This window comes from Sarcophilus harrisii, chromosome 5, assembly GCF_902635505.1.
Source record: "Sarcophilus harrisii chromosome 5, mSarHar1.11, whole genome shotgun sequence".
NCBI classification, from domain to species: Eukaryota; Metazoa; Chordata; class Mammalia; order Dasyuromorphia; family Dasyuridae; genus Sarcophilus; species Sarcophilus harrisii.
The window spans coordinates 8,318,339-8,338,109 of record NC_045430.1 but is presented as its reverse complement, the minus strand read 5'-3'; the positions used below and the strand labels follow the sequence as shown (position 1 = coordinate 8,338,109).

The 19,771-nt window shown below is 40.5% G+C and overlaps 1 protein-coding gene across 1 annotated transcript in view; it reads right to left on the bottom strand.

Moving 5' to 3' along the window:
* The window catches only part of SULT4A1 (sulfotransferase family 4A member 1), a 46,192-nt gene extending 30,983 nt beyond the window's left edge, over window positions 1-15,209 (bottom strand). The window contains exon 1 of the mRNA XM_003770818.3: window positions 15,041-15,209. Coding sequence (XP_003770866.1) covers window positions 15,041-15,209 — 169 coding nt within the window. The remainder of the gene's footprint in view (window positions 1-15,040) is intronic.
* Window positions 15,210-19,771: the final 4,562 nt, after the last annotated feature.

Sequence of the window (19,771 nt, the reverse complement as noted above, 5' to 3'; positions counted from 1 at the left end):
TTTGGGCCAATTTCTCCTGCACAGCCCACTCTTGGGCCAGACCCACTTCAGATTGCTGGATCTCCACTGGATCTAACAGTTTTATGGTCTCTTTTTTGAATGGGTTAATGCCTTCCTGGGCTCAGCAGGGATTCGAGAGTCTATTTAGGCCCCTGAATGAATAGGGGGCGGGAAGGAGAAAGCCTGGGTCAAACAAAAGGCCTGAGAGGACAGGTGGCTGAGCAGGAGGGCACCTCCTCCACCCGCTGCTCACACCCTCCCCCTCATCAAGTAGGAGCCCAACCCCATCGAGGGGACTTGCCTTTCATAATTGCGACTCTGCAGATGCGAGGCAGTCTAATTGCCACAGCAAATCCAATTTGATGTCGAGAGAAGGCTGAGTTTAAAAATAGAAGCACAGGAGGGTGGTTGTGCTCAGAGCCACTTTGCTGGGTAGGTAAGAGGAGCCAAGCATGCTAAATGGCTCAGTCAGATGGCAGTGATATGGGGAAGCAGCCTTGCTGAGTCCCACAAAGGCCAGGAAAGCAATAGCTGCAGGCTGGGCATTGATGATGTCAGAGACTGGAGTGGTGGGCTCCCTCCAAACCCCACTGGGAGCCATCAGGATTCTAGGGAAGGAGACAGATGGAACTTTAGCTCCACCTCTGGGACCAGAAAGCAGCAGAGCCCAGCAGAATCCTGGGGCTATCAAGAATTCACAGGATCATATCATCAAACATCTAGAGAAGAGTAGGCAAGAGGTAATGGATGGAGCGCCAGACCTGGAGTTAGGAAGAGTTCAAAGCTAGTCTCAGACATTCCCTAACTGGATAACTCTGGACAAGTCACTTAATCTCTGTATTTCTCATCTGTAAAATGGGTATAAGAATAGTATCTATTCCCTAGCATCTTTGTGAGGATTTTGAGAATGTTTATAAAGTGCTTTGCAAACCTTAAACCACTATTTAAATATTAGCCATTATTATTAAATTGGGATTTATGGTTTTTAAAAATATTTTTATGACAGTATCTCAGCCCACTTGATTTTCTCTGTAATCCTATGGATTTTAGTTTATGCATTTAAAAACACAATTTTGAGAAAGGCTTCACCAAATTTCTAAAGGGACCCATAACACAAATATAACCTATGATCAAGTGCTAAGGGCTTGAGATTGAACTAGTTGAACTTTCCCATTTTACAGATAAGGAAGTTGAGGATCTTGGGAAAAAAAGTGGTTTGCTCAAGATCACATAGATGGGAGGTATCCAAAACTCAGAAACTAAACCCCAGGGAATCTGTCAGATCTGAGGGCTAGTCTGGAGAGAAAACAGTCTATAGTGATTTTTTTCCTTCCCTCAAAAAAAGATTTTGCAGAAGTAGGAGAGCTCAAATATGAAATACTAAATATAACATTAGACTCATTTGATAGGTTAGTTTAAGTGGACTGATTTTTCTTCTTCTCTATTATTCTTTATTATAAAGGACAGCACTCTGGAAAGATGATATGGTGGGAAGTGTAGGTGACATAAAAACAGTATGGCAATAACGATTTAAACCAAAACAGTTTTCCATTTTCTTTCATTTCAATGCCTAGACTTTTCCAACTTTTCCTTCTCCTCCTAGATTGACCCTAGGATTCTCAGGCTATTCATTCTTATTGCCTTTTCTCTCTTAGAGTCTTGAGGTACATTCCCTTCTTCAATGCTGACTTTTCCTTTGGATTACTTGTCAGCCTTCACTGCATCAAGATGTGCCGTACAAAAGTATGCAATTCACTAACGCCTTCTCCTAGTGAACAGTTAGCTTGTTGGAAGTTCTGTGCAATTACATAATATGCTGAATGATGAAAAATGATGAAAATCTTTAAGTAGAGCTTGTTTCTCTTGTTTTTTAATAATACTTTCTGGGATTTTTCCAAGAACAAAATCATCAGGTCAAAGGATATGGCTCTTTCTATAACTTTGTGTCCTTGCCCAATTGTTCTCCAGAAAGGTCTGATGAATTTACAGTTTTGCCATCAATGAACAAATGTGCCTATTTCTGTACAATCCAACCAGTACTAAATTCCTTTGCATTTAATTGTTTTTGCTAATTTTATGGGTGTGATGGAAAACCTTGAAATTATTTGAATTTCCATCTTTGACTATTAATGAGGTTGAGAATTTTTTCAAGTGATTATTTATAATAATTAATTGTTCTCTCAGCTTGTTTCTATATATCATTATATTTAAACCTTTTCCTGGGGGCTTATCGATATTTTTTAATTGGGGTAGGGAGAAAAAAATTGATGAAATTTGAAAAGCTTCATCTGGCTCCAGAATTTGGGAGTGGGCTTCCTAGACTCAAAGCAGTTGTGTCAATTTAGATTAAGCTGTACTTTGCACAATTTCCTCAGCAGGTAAGAGTGCAGAAGGAGGAAGAAGAACAGCTGTGATTCTCCACACAATCTGTTCCTTCTCATCCCATAGAAATGCAGTATTATATGGACATGTAGTCACTTGACCTGCTTCATAAAGTCTGCCCCATGCTCACTCTCTGTCCTGGGCAAATGTTCTACCAGAGACACTGAAAGGAAAAAACATATATACTCATTTATTCTAGAATTTTAGTTCTTTCTTTTCTTGAGATGAGGTTGAGGAGCTAGAAAAGAGCCACTTGTTAGGAAGGGAAACAGACTTGGAGTCTGGAGATGAGGATCTGTAGTGCTAAACCTGTGAATTGGGACAAGCTTCCACTCATCTCTAAGCCCTAGAAGAGAAAATTAAATGCAATGGCTGAATCCAAGGTTCCTCCCAAGTCAGATGGTCCATGATTTTAGATCAAAAGAGCCAGATCCTTCACAAACACAGGATTGTCTAGGGACCCATTTTCAGGGCTGGTTGCCACCCTCTACTCCCCATTGCCACTCCTTCTAAGAAATACTGCTTGGAGTCCCCATCTGATACTGACACTTCTCTTGGGGGATTCAGGGCACACTCACAAAATCCACTTTTAAATGATTATTCTCGTATCTCGAGAGCAGTATTGTTTCATTTTTTGCCTTGTATCCCCAGTGCCCATCATACAGTTGGGGCTTAATAAATATTGATTAACTTTGTGGCATAGTACAATTAGTGCAGTCTCATCTCTAAGATGAGAACACATAGAGAATGTGGCCTTTAAAGCAAGTAAGATGACCTAGTAGATAAAGCACTGAACTTGAAGTCAGAAGGATCTGCTTTCAAATCTTTTTACAACATGCAACCTGAATCACTCTTAATTCTAGTGCCTTCCCTTTTTTTAAGGATTTGGCTTTTTTGTACATGTTTATTTATTTATTGTTTTTCCCATTATATTGTATCCTCCTTGAGGACAGGAACTATTTTATGCCTCTTTTTGTATACTCTGTGCTTGACACAGTGTGTGATGTATAGAAAGTGCTTAATAAATGCTTTTTGAGTACTTCTAGTTTCCTCATCTGTAAAATGGAAATAATAATAACTCCTAGCTCACCAGATTATTGTAAAGATTAACTATATGAACATAACATACATATGCTCATAAAGGACTCTGCATTAAGTGCTTTATAAACCTGAGTTATTAATTTTTATGATAATCAATAGGGAAGGATCTATAGAAGACTAAGTCCTAGGCAGCCCCAAGTGCTGCAGGATTTCAAAGAGGGAGAGACTAATTTGGGCTACATTAGCTGAATTCCCATCAAGCTCTCCACTTCTGGAACTTGAAATTCCATCATTATAATCACAACTATCTTCAGAGCAGAGATTCTACCCTCATGAATGATGTAGGTAGCCCCTGTATATGGATACCAAGCTGACTCCAGGATTGAATGGAAGGAGATGACCAAACTGGATAACATTTAGAAAATCACACAGAGCTGTCCATGACTCTAAACTAACCAATGGCATAAAAGCCCATCTTTTTAACCTAAAGACCCAAAACCTACTGGTGTTGCTGTCTATGACACTCAGACATGGGATACAATCATCTCCAAAGAAATGAAAAGGAGTGGTACTCAGAGGGAGATGGGAGTGACCACTGAAACAAATGACCAATCAGGAATCTGGAAGAACAGGAGTAAAGAATATTATCAGGGAACAGAAGAAAAGCTGGTCATTAACAAGGGATGACCAGGGGACAGTCCAAGTGCTCCATGGCACCCTTGTGACATCAGAAAAAATTCAGAAAAGTCCCTAGCACTTAAGGTGGGCCTCTTATGATGAAGCTATGAGAGGACATGGACAAGTGTCTCACAGGATGAACAGGCACAGATGTGTTGCAATCTCCATCCATTCAATCAATCAACAAGTATTTATCAAGGGCTTAATTTGCACGAGGCATTGGGCCAAACACTGGAAACACAAAGAATATAAGAAACAGTCTCTAAAGGAGACTCACATTCTAGCTATAGAAGCAATATGAAAACATGATGTATATATAATACAAGACATATAGTCAGTCAATAAATACTTATTGAACCCCTACTAGGTGTCAGGCACTGTGCCAAGCTCTGGGGATACACAAAGAGGCAAAAGAGAGCCCTTTTTCTCAAGGAACTCACAATTTAATGGGAGAGACAACAAGCACATAAATGTATACAAACAAGCTATATACTGGATAAAGAGTGAGTAATTGAGAAGGAGGGCATGAGAATTAAGAGGGATTGGAAATGGAGGATGGACTGAATCAGAGACTTGAAACAGTCAGATCCCACCCTCAGAAAACTCTGTCAATAATACAGTCATGAAGAGATGAGGATTTGTGCCAGAGTAGTGGAAGTGGAGAGAAAAGGGTGTATTGGAGAATTGTTACCAAGATAATTATCTGGAAGACAATTGGAGAAGAGAAACTAAAGGTCAGCAGAGAGTTTGGGATGAGCAGGATAAGTAGATTTAAAAATCATCAACATGGAGATGGTAATTAAATCCATGGAAATTCATGACATCACTACATGAAGTATATGGAGGGAGAAGAGAAGAAGACCAAGGACAGAAACCTGAGGGACCCTGTGGTTAAAGGGCATGACTTGGAGTAAAATCCAAAGAAGGAAACTGTAAGGAAACTGTCAGGTAGGTAAGAAAAGAACTGGGAGAGGAAAAGGAGGGAAGGAGGAGAAAGTGACAGTGTCAGAGACCACAAAGAGGTCAAAAAGAATGAGGACTGGGAAAAGGTCATGGAGTTTGACAGTCAAGAAATTATGGAGTTCTAAATCACTATTGATTAGAGAAATACAAATTTAGACAACTTTGAGGTGCCACTTCATACCTATCAAATCAGCAAACATGAGAAAAAAGGAAAATAACAAATGCTGGATGGGATATAGAAAAGCTAGAGCATTAATGCATTGTTGATGAAGTTGACCACTGGTCTAGCCATCCTGGAGAACAATATGGAACTATGATGAAAGGGCTATAAAACTGTATATGTCCTTCAATGCCCAACTAGGTTTCTATATCTAAGAGATGAAATAAAAGGAAAAATGACCTATATGTACAAAAATATTAATAGCTCTTTTTGTGGTGGCAAAAAATTGGAAATTGAGGCAATGCCCATTAACTGAAGAATAGCTGAATAAGTAGTAGTATATGATGATGATGCAATATTGTGCTCATAGAACAATAAATGATAAATAAAATGGTTTCAAAAAAATCTGGGAAGTGACATAAAATGATGCAAAGTGAATTAAGCAGAACCAAGAGAACACTGTACACATTACCACCAATATTGTAACAAGGATATGTTGTGAAAGACTTAGCTACTTTGATCAAGGCAATGACCCAAGACAATGCTGAAGAACTAATGATGAAAAATGCTTTTCATTTCCAAAGAGAACTGGTGAACTCTGTGTGCACATTGAAACATGCTTCTTTTTAGTTTTATTTTTCTTGTTTTTTAGTATGTATTTTCTTTTACAACATGGTTAAAGTGGAAACATGTTATACGTGATTTTGCAATTATAATTAATATCATCTTGCTTTCCTTCTCAAATGGGAAGAGATGGGAAGAAGGAAGAAAATTTGGAACTCAAAAATTTTAAAAATGAATATTAAATCTTTAATGCTAGGGAAATATTTAATTATATATATATATATAATTTTTCATAACATTGGAAAGAAAAATTTCAATGGAATGATAAGATCAGAAGCTAGATTGAAAGGGGTAAAAGAATGAGAGGAAAAAAGTGAAGACAGCCTATTGTAGAGAGCCTTCTTAAGAAATTTAGCCACAAAGTGGTAAAGAAATGTGGAATGATATTAGGGATGAGAGAATTGAGTTAGGATTTTTTTTCAGGAAAAAATAGACAGGGGCATGCAGGCATTAGGGGCATTATAGGACATAGGAAGCAGTCAGTAGACATGGAGATATTAAAAATAAGTGATACCATGGAGATGACAAAGGGGGCAACCTGTCAAGAGGAGATAGGATAGAATGAGATCACTTGAACAAGTAGATATTACACTAGGTAAGAAATAATGCCACTTCATTATGTAAGTCAAGGAAGATAGAATGGCAGAAGGCATCTGAGTGATGGGAGATGAGGAGGCAAGATAAAAAAGTTTTTGGCAAATTGCCTCAATTTTTTTTGTAAAATATGAAGTTCTCAAAGTACCCAGCTGAGAAGGTGAGAGAGGGGAAGACTGAGGAGGAATGAGAAGATTTTGAAGAGCTGCTGTGAAAAATAGGAGAGGGGGTTGATAAAAGAGGAATAATAGGATCGCCAGGAGGCAACAAGAGCCCAGTTGAAGTCATGTAACATATCTGTAGTGGATCCAGTCAGAACAGTGATGTGATTGTGTCCATCTTTGTTTAGAAGCACAGTGCAAAGGCAAAGAATGATGGGGATGATCCAAGGCTGAGGTTTGGCAAGGCTGATTATATAATCAGCAATATGATACCGGGACTGGGGGGCTCAAGAGAAAAGGACAGTGTAGAGTTGAACTGGTTCACCAAGCAGTCACGATCTATATGAGGTTAGTGGAAGAAATAATCCCAGAAGGAAGGCTCTAGCAGGAATGATCTAGAGAAGACTGAGAAAGGTCTCTTCCAGGAAATGGGATTTGATCCTCACAACAACCCTGGGATTCAGGTACTATTGTTATCTCCATTTTACTGAAACCGAGGCAAAGTTAGGCCATTTGCCTAGTGAGTGTCTGTAACTTCCTAGGGCTAGAGCTAGCCCTTTATCTCATCTACCGTGCCTTATCAAGCTCCCATAGTGTGCCAACCTCGAGGGCTGAGTGCAGAACACAGGGCCTAAATAAAGACATTTCGATTCTCAAAACCTTAAAGCAGTTAAAAGCTGAATAATATCTGAAAACATAGAACATAAAATGTCAGATCTAGAAGGACCTCAGAATATAGACCATTGGAGTTAGAAGGGACTTTGGAAAGGAAACAGCCATTTATTAATGTGCCAGGCACTGTAATAAGCACTTTGCAAACATTATCTCATTTGATCTTCACAACAGTTCTGAGAGGTAGATATTAGTAAAAGGAAGGGAATAAGCATTTATTTAGTGCTTACTAAGTGCCAGCCACTGTGCTATTGCTTTATTAACATTATCTCAATGTCATTCCAACAACCTTGTCTAACTCAGGACTCAGGACTTCCTGATTTCAGACCCAGTGCTTTATCTGCTGTATCACTTGGCTTTCTCAAAACATGGAATACTGGGTCTAAATGAGACTTTGAAGATCATCTTGTCCTCCTTATCCCACAAATGAGGAAACAAAGGGCCAGAGAAATTGTGGCTTGGCCAAGGTCACATGATATTTAAGTGGCAGAAATAGAATGGAAATCCAGGTCTTCTGACTCTTGAACCAGTGATTTTTCTACCACTATTAAGGGACTGAATATTTAGGGACCCATAGACCTTTTTGGTACAAGGAAAAGGAAATGGAAAAACAATCATTTGTATATCAGATATGTATTTTTTAAAAAAACTCACCATGTGCCAGGCCTATGCAATACATAAATATCTATTTGCTTTTCTGTGAAATTCTAAATCCATGGCTGGCAATGGCATTTCATTTAATTCAACAAGAATTTATTACATACCTAATATGTGCAAGGTTCTTCTTTTTCATTGTCCAGCCAATCCTGTCCATCCAAAATTTACATGCTCATGAGCCAGCTCTGTGGGCTGTTCATACAATTACATGTCATGGTCAAGACAAGAGTCACGGTTCATCCACTTGCTTTTTTCTGAGTGGATGGTTAGCCTGAACCCTTTTGAGTGATTGTTGAGCTCATTTTGGAGGCTCTACAAGGCTCCAAGCCTTGAGTCAATCGGCACACCATCATCAACAAAAATACTCCTAGAAGTCTGGTTGGCATCCTGAGTAGGTGTCCCACTCTTCACAGAAAGGAGCAGCAGCTACTCTGGCCTCTGCAAAGCCTGACCAGAGGTCTTATCTCCCAAGGTCTGTTTTGATTACATCCCCAATCAGACTCCTTTTCCTTATTCATTCTTCTTCCAGCAAAGCTGGTCTTAAAGTATGTGGCACATTTCATCTCCCATCTCCCTGCCTTTGCCCAGTCTGCCCTCCAGGTCTGGAAGGCCCTCCATCCTCACCTCTATGTTTCAGGGCCTTTCCTGTTCCTTCCAATTGCTAGTATCTTCCTCCTCCTCCAACAATTGCTTTGTAAATATGGGTAGCTGAGTGATTTAGTGATCAGAGCACTGAGCCTGGAGTTCTAATCTGCCTCAGGTGGGACCTGGTCAAGTCATTTATCCTCAGTTTGCCTCAATTCTCCATAAGTAAAATGGGTATAAAATTAGTAACTCCCTCTCTTTTGGGTTGTTGTGAAAATCAAAAAGAGTCCTGGTGTAAATGGGTTTCCATACCTTAAAACAATGAAATCAGATACTTTGTATTTGCTTTTCAAAGTTTATATTGGGTTCTTCCAAGGAAAATGTGAGCTCCTTAAAGGCAGGGACTGATGTCTTTTCATTTTTGTAACTCTATTTCAATGCCAGTGCAGTGCCTGGCACATAGTAAGTGACTAATAAATGTTTGTTGAATGGATGAAGGAGAGAATGAATGGATGTATGGATGGATGGATGGATGGATGCTGATCCCTCTAGGCATGTGCATGCCATCCCCCATGAATGTGTGCCCACACCTGCTGGGCTCTAAATGATGCAAAGACAGAAACAGGAGCTTGTCTGGGGATGGGACTAGGATAACATTTATAGCAATTAATGTACCGACTATGATCAAAGATAGAATGCTGCGCTATAATTACCATCTTTGTAACCTCAGCACCTATCTGAAGAAGAAAAAAATCTCTGTTTGCATCTGGAGAAAATTATAATCAAGGTCTATGAATGCTCTTCCCTCTAATATCCACAGGCTGTTTCAGCAGATTCCCAGCCATATGGGATGATTTAGGTACAAGCAGCAGGAGGATGGGCTGCATGATCTTCCAGATTTAGGATTCTGTGATTTCAAAGGTTTTTTGAGCCTATGATTCAAAGAACTTTGGTCTGAAGGTCAGAGGACCTGGATTCAATCTTGTGTCTCCCACTTATTAGCTATGTATAACCTTGTGCAAGTGACTTCTCTGCTTTCCATTTTCTCATTTTGTAAAATGGACATGATAATATCTATTGGATACCCTTTTAAGTATTTTACTGGCTATGTCTTCCTACCTAGGTAATATGCTACTAGAGAAGAAGGACTGTTTTATATATCTTTGTCTTTCAGGAAATATTTAACTTCACTACTTGCATTTCTCCAGGGCTTTATAATCTATAAAGGGCTTTCTCCACAACAATTTTAGGAGGTGGGTTCTATAGCATTATTCTATTCTCCATTCACAGGAGCAAATGTCAGTTTCTCGAAGCAAGGGAATTCAATTAGCCCAGAGTCCCCCAAATAGGAACCATCAGAAGCTGGTTTGAGATGAAGGTACATCCTGATTAAGTTAATGATCCAGACTTCCTGGCTATTCTCAAAAAATGTTTGTTAGAACCAGCACTCATTAGACCTGATTGGTGACACAGGCTTGAATAGCAGGTATCTCCCAGCAGGTACTGAACAAACTAGCTTTTTTCATCATTTTTTTTTCCTCAGCCTTCAGGGGTTGTATTTTGCCTGGTCCCTTCAATCCAGTCTTGACACTAGTTGACATTCCTTGACTGATTTCTCTGAGTCATGCTCCTTCTCCCCTTAGGTGTGCTGGAGTTATCTTGAAAAGGCTGATTGTTAAATGTTTAGTCTGGGAAGTTGCAAAATGGGCAGATGATACAAATCAAGACAAATAGCCATTTTGTTGATTGATTATCCAGAATTAATGAAGTGAGGGGAGAAATGTTATCAAGGCTGATTAAACTGAAGTGTGTGTCAAGCTTTTCAGAGAACCAATTGGTAAATTATTTACCACCACACACACACACACCCCTGCCTCTGGCTCACTGTATGGATGGAAGTCCATGAAGAACTCCTGCTTAGATGAAGGGAGGGTTGCTCAGTTCTTCTGGCAGCCTGTCACAAGGTTAAACATGATTCCTGCCCTGAAAGAGTTGACTGTTTGGTGAGGGATATAACTATAATACTAGATAAAATAAGAGCCATAAAATAAATAAGAACCAAGTGTTCTAGAAATGGAGAGCAGGAAATCGATTTTGTGTAGTTGTGGATCAGAGAAGCAGAAGGACAAAGAAGTTGGAAACTAATTGCTACTAAGTCCATTGACTGCAGCATATGCATGATAATCAGAGAAGAAACCCTCAAGATGTAACACAAAGCCTATTCATTCTTAATTTACACATTGTTTTAACAAGTGTGGTACCCTCAGTTATCCAGCCCACAGCAGATCAGAATGTATCAGGCAGGAAAAAAGGGCCATGCCAGGAGAGGCAGACATACTGGCAGCAACGGTGAGGGACAAGCAATCCCATGATCATAGACAGAGCAGGGAATCAGTCACATCTCATACCAAGATAAAATCACGATGGTAAATAATTTAGACATAAAGGGTGACAGCATAAGTAAATTAGGGAAACATGGAAAGATGCACCTTTCAGATCTATAGATAAGGAAAGAGTTTATGACCATACAAGAGATAGAGAGGGTTGAGGGAAGTAAAATAGATTATTATGATTACATGAAATTAAAAGGCTTTTATAGAAACAAAACTAATGCAAACAAAGTTAGCAGGAAAACAAGAAACTGGGTGGGGAGTGAAAATTTTGCAACAAATTTCTCCAATAAAGACCTCATTTCTCAAATATATAGAGAGGTGAGCCAAATCTGTAAAATAAATAAATAAATAAATGTGAGCCATTCCCCAGTAGATAAAGGGTCAAAATCAGTTTTCAGACAAAGACAAAAAAAAGTTTTCAGACAAAACATCAAAGATACTCATCAATAGTCATATACAAATAAATGCTTTAAATCACTATTGAGTAGAGAATGCAAATTAAAATAACTCTAAGGTACCATTTCACACCAATCAAAATGGGTAACATGACAGAAAAGGAAGGTGACAAGTACTGGAAGAGATGTGGAAAGGCAGGGACACTGATGCACTGTTGGTGGGGTTGTGAACTAGTCTAATCATTCTGGAGAATCATTTGGAACTATACCAAAGAGTTACAAAATTGTGTATAACCTTGACCTAGAAATACCACTACTTCCGAAGAGATTTTTTTTAAAGGATCTATATGCACAAAAATATTGATAGTATCTCTTTTTGTGGTGGCAGAGAATTGGAAACTAAAGTAATATCCAGCATTTGGGGAATGTCCGAACAAGTTATGCCATATTGTTGTGATATAAGAAAAGATGAGTAGGGTGGGGAGGAGAGCTCTCAGAAAAACCTGAGAAGATCCATATGAACTCATGCAAAATAAATGAGAAAGTTACTAGGTGGAACAGTGGTTAAATCAGGAGGTCTGGATTCAAAAAGACTCGAATTTAAATCTTGCCTCACACATTTAGTAGCTGTGGAACCCTGGGCAAGTCACTTAACCCTATTTGTCTCAGTTTTCTCACCTGTAAAATGAGCCAGGGAGAGAGAAGAAAATGTCAAACTATTCCAATATTTTTGCCAAGAAAACTCTAAATGGAGTAATGAAGAACTGAACGTGACTGAACAACAAACACAAAAACAAAAAGTAAATGAGCAGAAACAGAAGAATGTGTACACAGACACAGTAATACTGTAAGAATAATCAACTGTGAAAAATTTAGCTACTCTGATCAAGATAATAATGCAAAACAATTCCAAAAGCCCTATGATGACAAATGCTATCCACCTCCAGAGAGAGCACTGTTGGACTCTGAATGCAGATTGAAGTAGATTTTTAAAAAATTTCTTTTTTATTTGTTTTTTGTCTGTGTTTTGTAATGTGACTAATATGGAAATATGTTTTGCATGACTTCACATGTATAATTGATATCAAATTCTTACCTTCTGAAGAAAGAAGGGGAAGTTGGAGGGAAAGAGAGAATTTGGAACTGAAATTTTTTAAAGGATTGTTTTAAAAATTTTGCTGTAATGGGGAAATATTTAATAAAAATATATAAAATTAAAAAAAAAAACAAGAAGCCAGGCCATTTCATGGATTCCTGAACTTGGGTGGGAAAATATGACATCTTTATTTTCATTAAGCTCTAACTGAAACTGAATATTATTGTCAATTATTTAAAAGCATTATCCTAAGAAGTTTCTCCAAAAGAGTCCTTGATCAAAATAAGGTTAAAACTCGAGGAAGAGCCCTCTCAAGCCCATTGGGTGACTCTTCCCCTCTTCCTCATAGTATTTTCAATAGGACATCATCAAGGCTTGGTAGACTTGGATAAAGGATGATCTGTACCATTGGAACAAGTGCTCACATGGTAGAAATCACAAAAATATTGAAAAATCAAGATAAGCTGACATTCAAAATACCCAATTCTCTTAATCACTGCCTAAAAGTACTTTAACTTTCTTGAAAGGTGGTGAAGACTGGGGAAGAGAGAGAACCAACAACTTTTTAAAATCTCCTCATCTGAAGAACACATGAAACTTATGTGGGGTCCCATTATAAATCCACCAAATGAATTGTGCACACTCAAGACCTACTCTATGGGAAGGACATGGAATCTTTGTCCTTTGTCCTTGAAGATCAAGAAAAATATTTTTAATTGAGCAAAAAATGCTTCAAATGTAGAATTGCCTGAACTGATTTAGGGCAGGGGCAAAAAGTCCAACATAACACCACTGGAGCATCCCTGGACTATTATTCTTGAAATTAGCATTAAACACTTATTCTGTGCAGAGCCCTACAAGCATAGAGACTGGGGAAAATGCTAAATTTAGAGGATATAAGTTCTGTGTCTGTGGTGAAGAACACAATTTAATAAGAAGATAGGACTCCCCCCAATAATGCTAATGCATATTCTTGTCCAGATCAGTACATTAGACAGGGACAAACCCAGTGCCAGATGATGTTGGAGAGGAAGTCACACAGCACTTCTTGGCATCATGTTGCCTTTTACCTACCTCAAGGCAGAAGCAGCAGCCCTAATGGTCTCCTGGGATCCTTTTCCAGCACTGTTATTCTCATTCTATGTGTCCTTTCCCTCCGACTACATTATAAGCCCCTCGAGGACAGAAACCAGATTTTATATTTCATAGAATCATGCAGTCTGGATGAGACATTTGCACAGAATTCATCTCTCGCATGTTAAAAAAAGAGAAAGAGATCCCAATGTCATGTAACTAACTAATGACAGAAACCAGCCTAGAACCCAAGTCCTTTCCCACTATGCTTTCATGTTGTTTTCTTCTTCTGTTCATTGGGACATAATTTACACATAAGCTCTTGGAATATAGTGGCCGATGAAGATGGATGATTCTACCAGCTCCTCATAAGAGTCCCACAACTGTTTGTAAACAAGCAGCTCTTCCTCTCCAGTATGGTTGGAGGGGAAGTAGGAACAGGGCTCAAGTGAATTGTCCAAGGTCACACAGTAAATCCTGGATGGAACTAGGCCCTTACATTCTGAGAAGAGCTGAGGGCATCACACCTCTTTGCAAATCCCAGAAAGGCACCAGTTGAAGAATCCTAAATTCACCCAGGTGGCTTTAATAAACATAAGACTTGGAGATTTCTGAACTACCCAAGGCATTACAATAAATCCTGACGAATTTTTAACCTACCAAGTGGAGCTGGGGAATTTTCCTGCTAATAAATCATTTGAAATGGAAGTAATATTAGAGGTCATCTGGTCTAACATACTCATTTCTCAAGTGGATAAATGGACCCAGAGAGGGGCTGTGACTCACCTGAAGTAGCATGGTAGCAAAAGCATGACTAAAACCCAGATCTCCTGACTTCCAATCTAGCACTCGCAGAACGTTACAGTTGGAAAGGGACCTGCAAGATGGTGTGGCTCAGTCCCCTTATTTTAAAGAAGTGAGATTTTGTTATCCAGCATTTAGAACATCTACCCAACCCTGTGTAGATGAAGCTGGTTTGTTTATGGAAGGCCTGACCTTAAGTGCAAGAAAGCCCAGGACCTGCCAGTGTCTTGGGTAGTCAGAGGCACCTGTTAATGTATATCTCACCCCCCACACTCATTCACACCCACGCCACAGCTTCCCACAGTCTGGCCATGAGAAGAACCTGGAGTTTGGAGTCAAAAGACCTAGGTCCAAATTCTGGCTCAGGCCTTTAATTCCTGTGTGACCTCAGGCTAGTCCCTTACCTTCTCTAGGATTCAGCACCCCCAATTTCCTTGCAAAATAAGGAGATGAACTAGACGGTCCCTACGATTCCCTTCTATTCTAAATCTGTGACCCTACTTCTCTGAGATCTGGGAGTGAACCTTCTCTCCCACCTGCTGCCCTTCCCTACCTCCACCCAGGCTCCCAAACCTTTCCCCATCCCCCCCTCTGGCCCCACCCCAGACTGGGGCCAGCCAAGCCCTCCCACAACCCTCCTGGCGCTATCCGAAGGAGGAAGATGTAGGAGAGTTTCTGGGGAAAAGGATTGGGGGGGAAGGACCCTCCTGGACAGGGCTGACCCCACAGAGATTGGATGAGGGAAGGAGTGAGGCTCCCACCTGACTTGGGGTAGGTCACGATCCAGACGTCGCTATCCCTCACTGGGAAATTGGCGATCTCCTCCATCTTCCCCCTGCAGAAGGGTGGCAGCCGGACCCCATGGTGCTCGAAGTATTTGCTCTCGAACTCGCCTGGGGTGCTCGGAGTCTCCGCCTCGCTCTCTGCCATCCTTCCCCCCCACCTCACGGCCGCCGCTCCTGCAGCTTCAGCTGGAAGGATCTTGCCGGCCCTGGCCCCCGGCCCTTAACTCCCGCTTCTCCTCTCTCCTCCAGCTGCTCCGAATAGAAAGCAGAACGTTGCGCAGGGCCGGAGGATGCCGCTGTCCTTGGTCCTTATCTGGCCCCTGCTCCTCTCTCCCAGGGGCACGGACGCCGCCTCCTGCGGATGGATGGAGGGAAGGATGCTGCACTGAGCCAGAGGAAGCCGCTGTCCTTGGTCCTGGTCCCTGTCCCCGCGTCTTCCTGGTGCCGCTGCCTCCTGCGGCTGGTTGGAACCCTGACTGGATGCTCAGCTGTTCCCCAGGCCCCCTCCCTCCCTCCCTCCCTCCCCCGTGCTTCCTCCCCCAACGAAGTCTGGATGCTCCGGGAGACAGATGGACAGACAAGCAGAGGGACTGAGCTCCCTGGCCAAAGGCCCCGCCTCTGGGGATGGGGGGGGCGGGGGACCAAGGGAGGTTCTCCGGCCGGGCAGGGTTCTTCCCCCACGGCGCTCACACACAGACACACACGCACACACACAGCACCGCGCCCCAGAGAGGAGCCCGCACCCGCAGCACCAGGGCTCAGGAGAAGGTGACGTAATGCAACAGTGGCTCCTCCTCTCCTCGCCCCAACCCTCGGAACCACCCCATCTCGGAGCCCCGCCTTCCCTTAACCCTGCACCTGCCATCCTATTCTGGATTCCAGGATTGCAGGAATTAGAGGTGGATGAAATCTTGGAGATCATCTAGTTGGATCCCATAAGGAAACTGAGGCACAGAGAGTGGAAAGGGGCTGGCCCCAAGTCACACAGGTGCTGGAGATGCTAAGGAAGATGGCCCAAATGCTCTCATCAGCCACTTCTTTCTCTCCTGTATCAGGACCAGAGATCAACTGCATCCCATTTGATGTCCCTCTTATATTTAGAGCTCTATGCTCTGTGCTGTGAAATAAGTTTATATGAGACTTAGTCACGCCCTCCTGGAGCTTACAGTCTAGCAAGGGAGACTTTCCCTAATTTCAGGCTACACACTGTGATAACCATAGCAACAATAATAGTAAAATGCAAGGATGTCAGGGCTGGGAAGTGCCTTTAAAAGTAGAAAAATGTTTTGTTGAGGGCCCTTAGAACCTACACTGTTAGAACTGAGAGGGTGCTTAGTACATGAAATGTCACAGGTGAGATGGGCCTTATACTGTGGATGTCATAATTGAGAGAGATCCCCAATAGAAATTAAGACTTGAAATGGACTTTGGAACAAGAATGTCAGAACTGGAAGGTCATTAGAATGGGAACATGAGAGCTAGGCAAGATATTAGAACAGAGAAAGTCAAAGCTGGAAGTGAACTTAGAACAGAGAATGGGGTGTTAAGAGCAGAGAGTGTCGGAGGGGCTTTAAAACAGAAAATGAGTGATTTGGAAAAGAGTTTAGAACAGGGAATGTCAGAACTAGGAGGGACCTTAGAACATAGAGTGTCAGTACTGAGAAGTTTCCTAGAACAGAGAATGTAAGGGAGGAGCCTTAGTAAATAGACTATTGAGCTTGAAGACATAAGCTCTCTCTAAAAATGTTCATGTCTGTTATAGATGATGTTCTGTTCCAACTTCAAATGGAGGAGAGATTCCCTGTAGATTGCAAGGTACTGTTTTGCAGGTAACACTGCATTGATTTTTGTTGAAACTCGGAATGCTTCAGTCTCCTAAAGGAAATCTATGGCCACTCAAAAGAATTCAGCATCACAAACTACATACAAAAACCAAGGGATGGTTTAGATAATGCAGTGCAGTTAGAGAAACAGCTAGACAATAGACTGGTCCATCAGTAAATATATATTTGAAAGGACCCAGAATTAAATAAGAGGAAGCAATGAGGTTAGTTTGAATGGGTATATTTTGCCTTTAATGATTCGAAGCTGTTTCATGTACATTGTAAAGTAACATTTTTCTAGAAATATGAACCATGTATTATACTCTAAACTAGACCAGCTCAAAGAATTAAAAGCTCAGAATTGTAAGGGATCTCAGCCCATCAGGTCTACTTGTACCAAACCAAACATCCCCTTTATAACCTGTATGTCCAGTAATCATTCATATGTTGCTTGAAAGCCCCTAATGCCAAAGAAAGGGCAGCCAGTGACAGAGTGGATTGAGGCTATGTTTGAACTCAGGAAGATGAGTCTTCCTAACTTCATGCCTGGCACTCTGTGTGACCCTGGACTTAACCCTATTTGCCTCCATGTGATCATCTATAAAAGTGAGCTGAAGAAGAACATGGAAACCACTCCAATATCTCTGCCAAGAAAACCCCAAATAAGATCATGAAGGGTCATAGATGACTAAAATGAATGAACAACAAGCCCAATAAATGGACATAGCTGAAAATCATGGATTCATGAATGTTCATTTTCTGTTCTTCACTGAATATGTAAATACTCCTGTTTGTAGTTGATGTTCGCCTACTTCAGGATAACAACAAAAAAACAAGAAATTTATTTTCAGCAAAGGTCTCTAGTTCAGGGACACCTATTACTTCCCAAGGAAATAATTCTACTTTTGGACAATCCCTTCTCAGTCTTTCCCATCCCAGTGATGCTGAACCCCTTGAGGCTAATTATGAACCCTATTTCCCTATCTAAGACTTAATCTTCCCTCAGGTTTATCTACTACAACCCTACTGCATCCCCAATTCCCCACTCTAGAATGTGCCCTCTTAAATGCCTGTTCTTCTAGACATCACTGAGGTATGGATTTCTCCAAAGACTGTTTCCCTCAGTATCTTTTCTAGTATTGGCTTCACTTTGTCTCATACCACCACTGACTCCCAAGTCAGAATATTCCCTTTATCCTGTTGCTTCCTCAATCACCTTCACTAAACAAGGAGGACACATATTGTATTATTTAAATTAATCATCCAATCTAAATCCTGATGACTGTTACCTACAGACCTCCAGGTCCATATGGGACTTTGCTTCCTCAACAAATTCACTGTTCAGCAGATGAGCAGATATGGAGAAAGGGAAGGAAAAAAATGTGAGAAATCATAAATGAATTAATTTATTGAATAAATAAAAGCATCAAATGAATGAGTTAATGAATAAATATCCTCCCTTTCCTCCAAATGACATCTTCAATCATGGGTTCCCATTAAAGAAGGCAGAACACAGCAGAGAGCTCACCCACAGTCCCCTTCCTTTATCAGAAAGAACGCTGATTACAAGGGAAATCCTATGTGTTAGATTTGGATTTTATTTGTTAAATGACTTCCTGGATGTTTCCCACTTCTCTTTCTGGCCACAGCTTGTGACTCAATTCCCATTCATCTATGAGGGGGTGATGAAGGCTAAGCAGGAGGACCAGAGAAAAACAGTGCATGAAAAGAATCGAATGTAAAAACTGGATTCCTGGGGGTGGGGTTGGAATAAAATGCCTACCACATCCATATAATTAATAAGAATGATTTGGGTCTCTCTTTTAGTGACCTAAGAGAGAGATGGAAGCAGATGAACATGGGCACCAGAGGGGAAGCTTGGTCCTTGCAGTGAACTAGGAGACCTGAATTCTAAGCCCTCTTCAATCACAAACTTGTCAGTTCCCTGGACTGTCTGGATTTTGCCACCATGCCCCTGTGAGGATATGTACCCTCTGCTTAACCCATGACTTTTCAATTCCCCTTTTTTGTGTCATCTTCCCCCAGAAAACCTCTTGAGGAAAGGCTGCCATTAGCCCCAGTGGTATGCACAGCACCTTACTGGTACTTAATAAGTATAAATTCATGTTTTTCTGCTCTGTTGTCTGTTTTACCCTAGGCAAGCTATGTCCTCTATCTGGGAATTAATGTCTTCTATAATATGAGAAGATCAGAATATATAATCTTTAAGACTCCTCCCAGCTCTGATATTCCCTTTTCTATTTTTCCTTTTCCCTTACAGATCTTTAATTCCATATTTTAAGACTTCTAGATACAATATCCTTTGTTCTAAGTGCCTTTAGTATTCTGATATCTTCTGTTCGAAAGTCTTTCCTAGTTGACATAGTTCTGACATTTTGTTCTTAAGTCCAAGACTACATGTTCTATGACATTCTCATATCCCTCCCAGCTCTGACATTCTGTTCTAAGGTTCCTTCTAGGTATGACATTTTTTATTCTAAGTTAGGCTTATTTTGTGAATATGAAGTCAGACTTCAGAATTTTTATTTTCATTTACATTTCTTGGATTATTGTGGAGCTTGAACAGTTTCCCAACTAAGTATTTGAAATTTGTTTTGCCCCTTTCAAAAAATGTTAGTTCAATTCCTTTAATGATTTAGTCATTAGGAAATGAATGTCTTCCTTGAATTCTATTACTTTCTTGTATATTTTAAAGATCAAGTTACTGTCTATAATAACAATTTTTTTTCCAAATTTATTATTTTTCTCTCCATCTTAATTCAGAAAGCATTGCTTTCTGAAGCACAAATAAAAAGAAATAGATGTATCATTAACTACATCTATATTGTTCGCCATAATTTCTTAGAGGCAATTGGGAACAGAA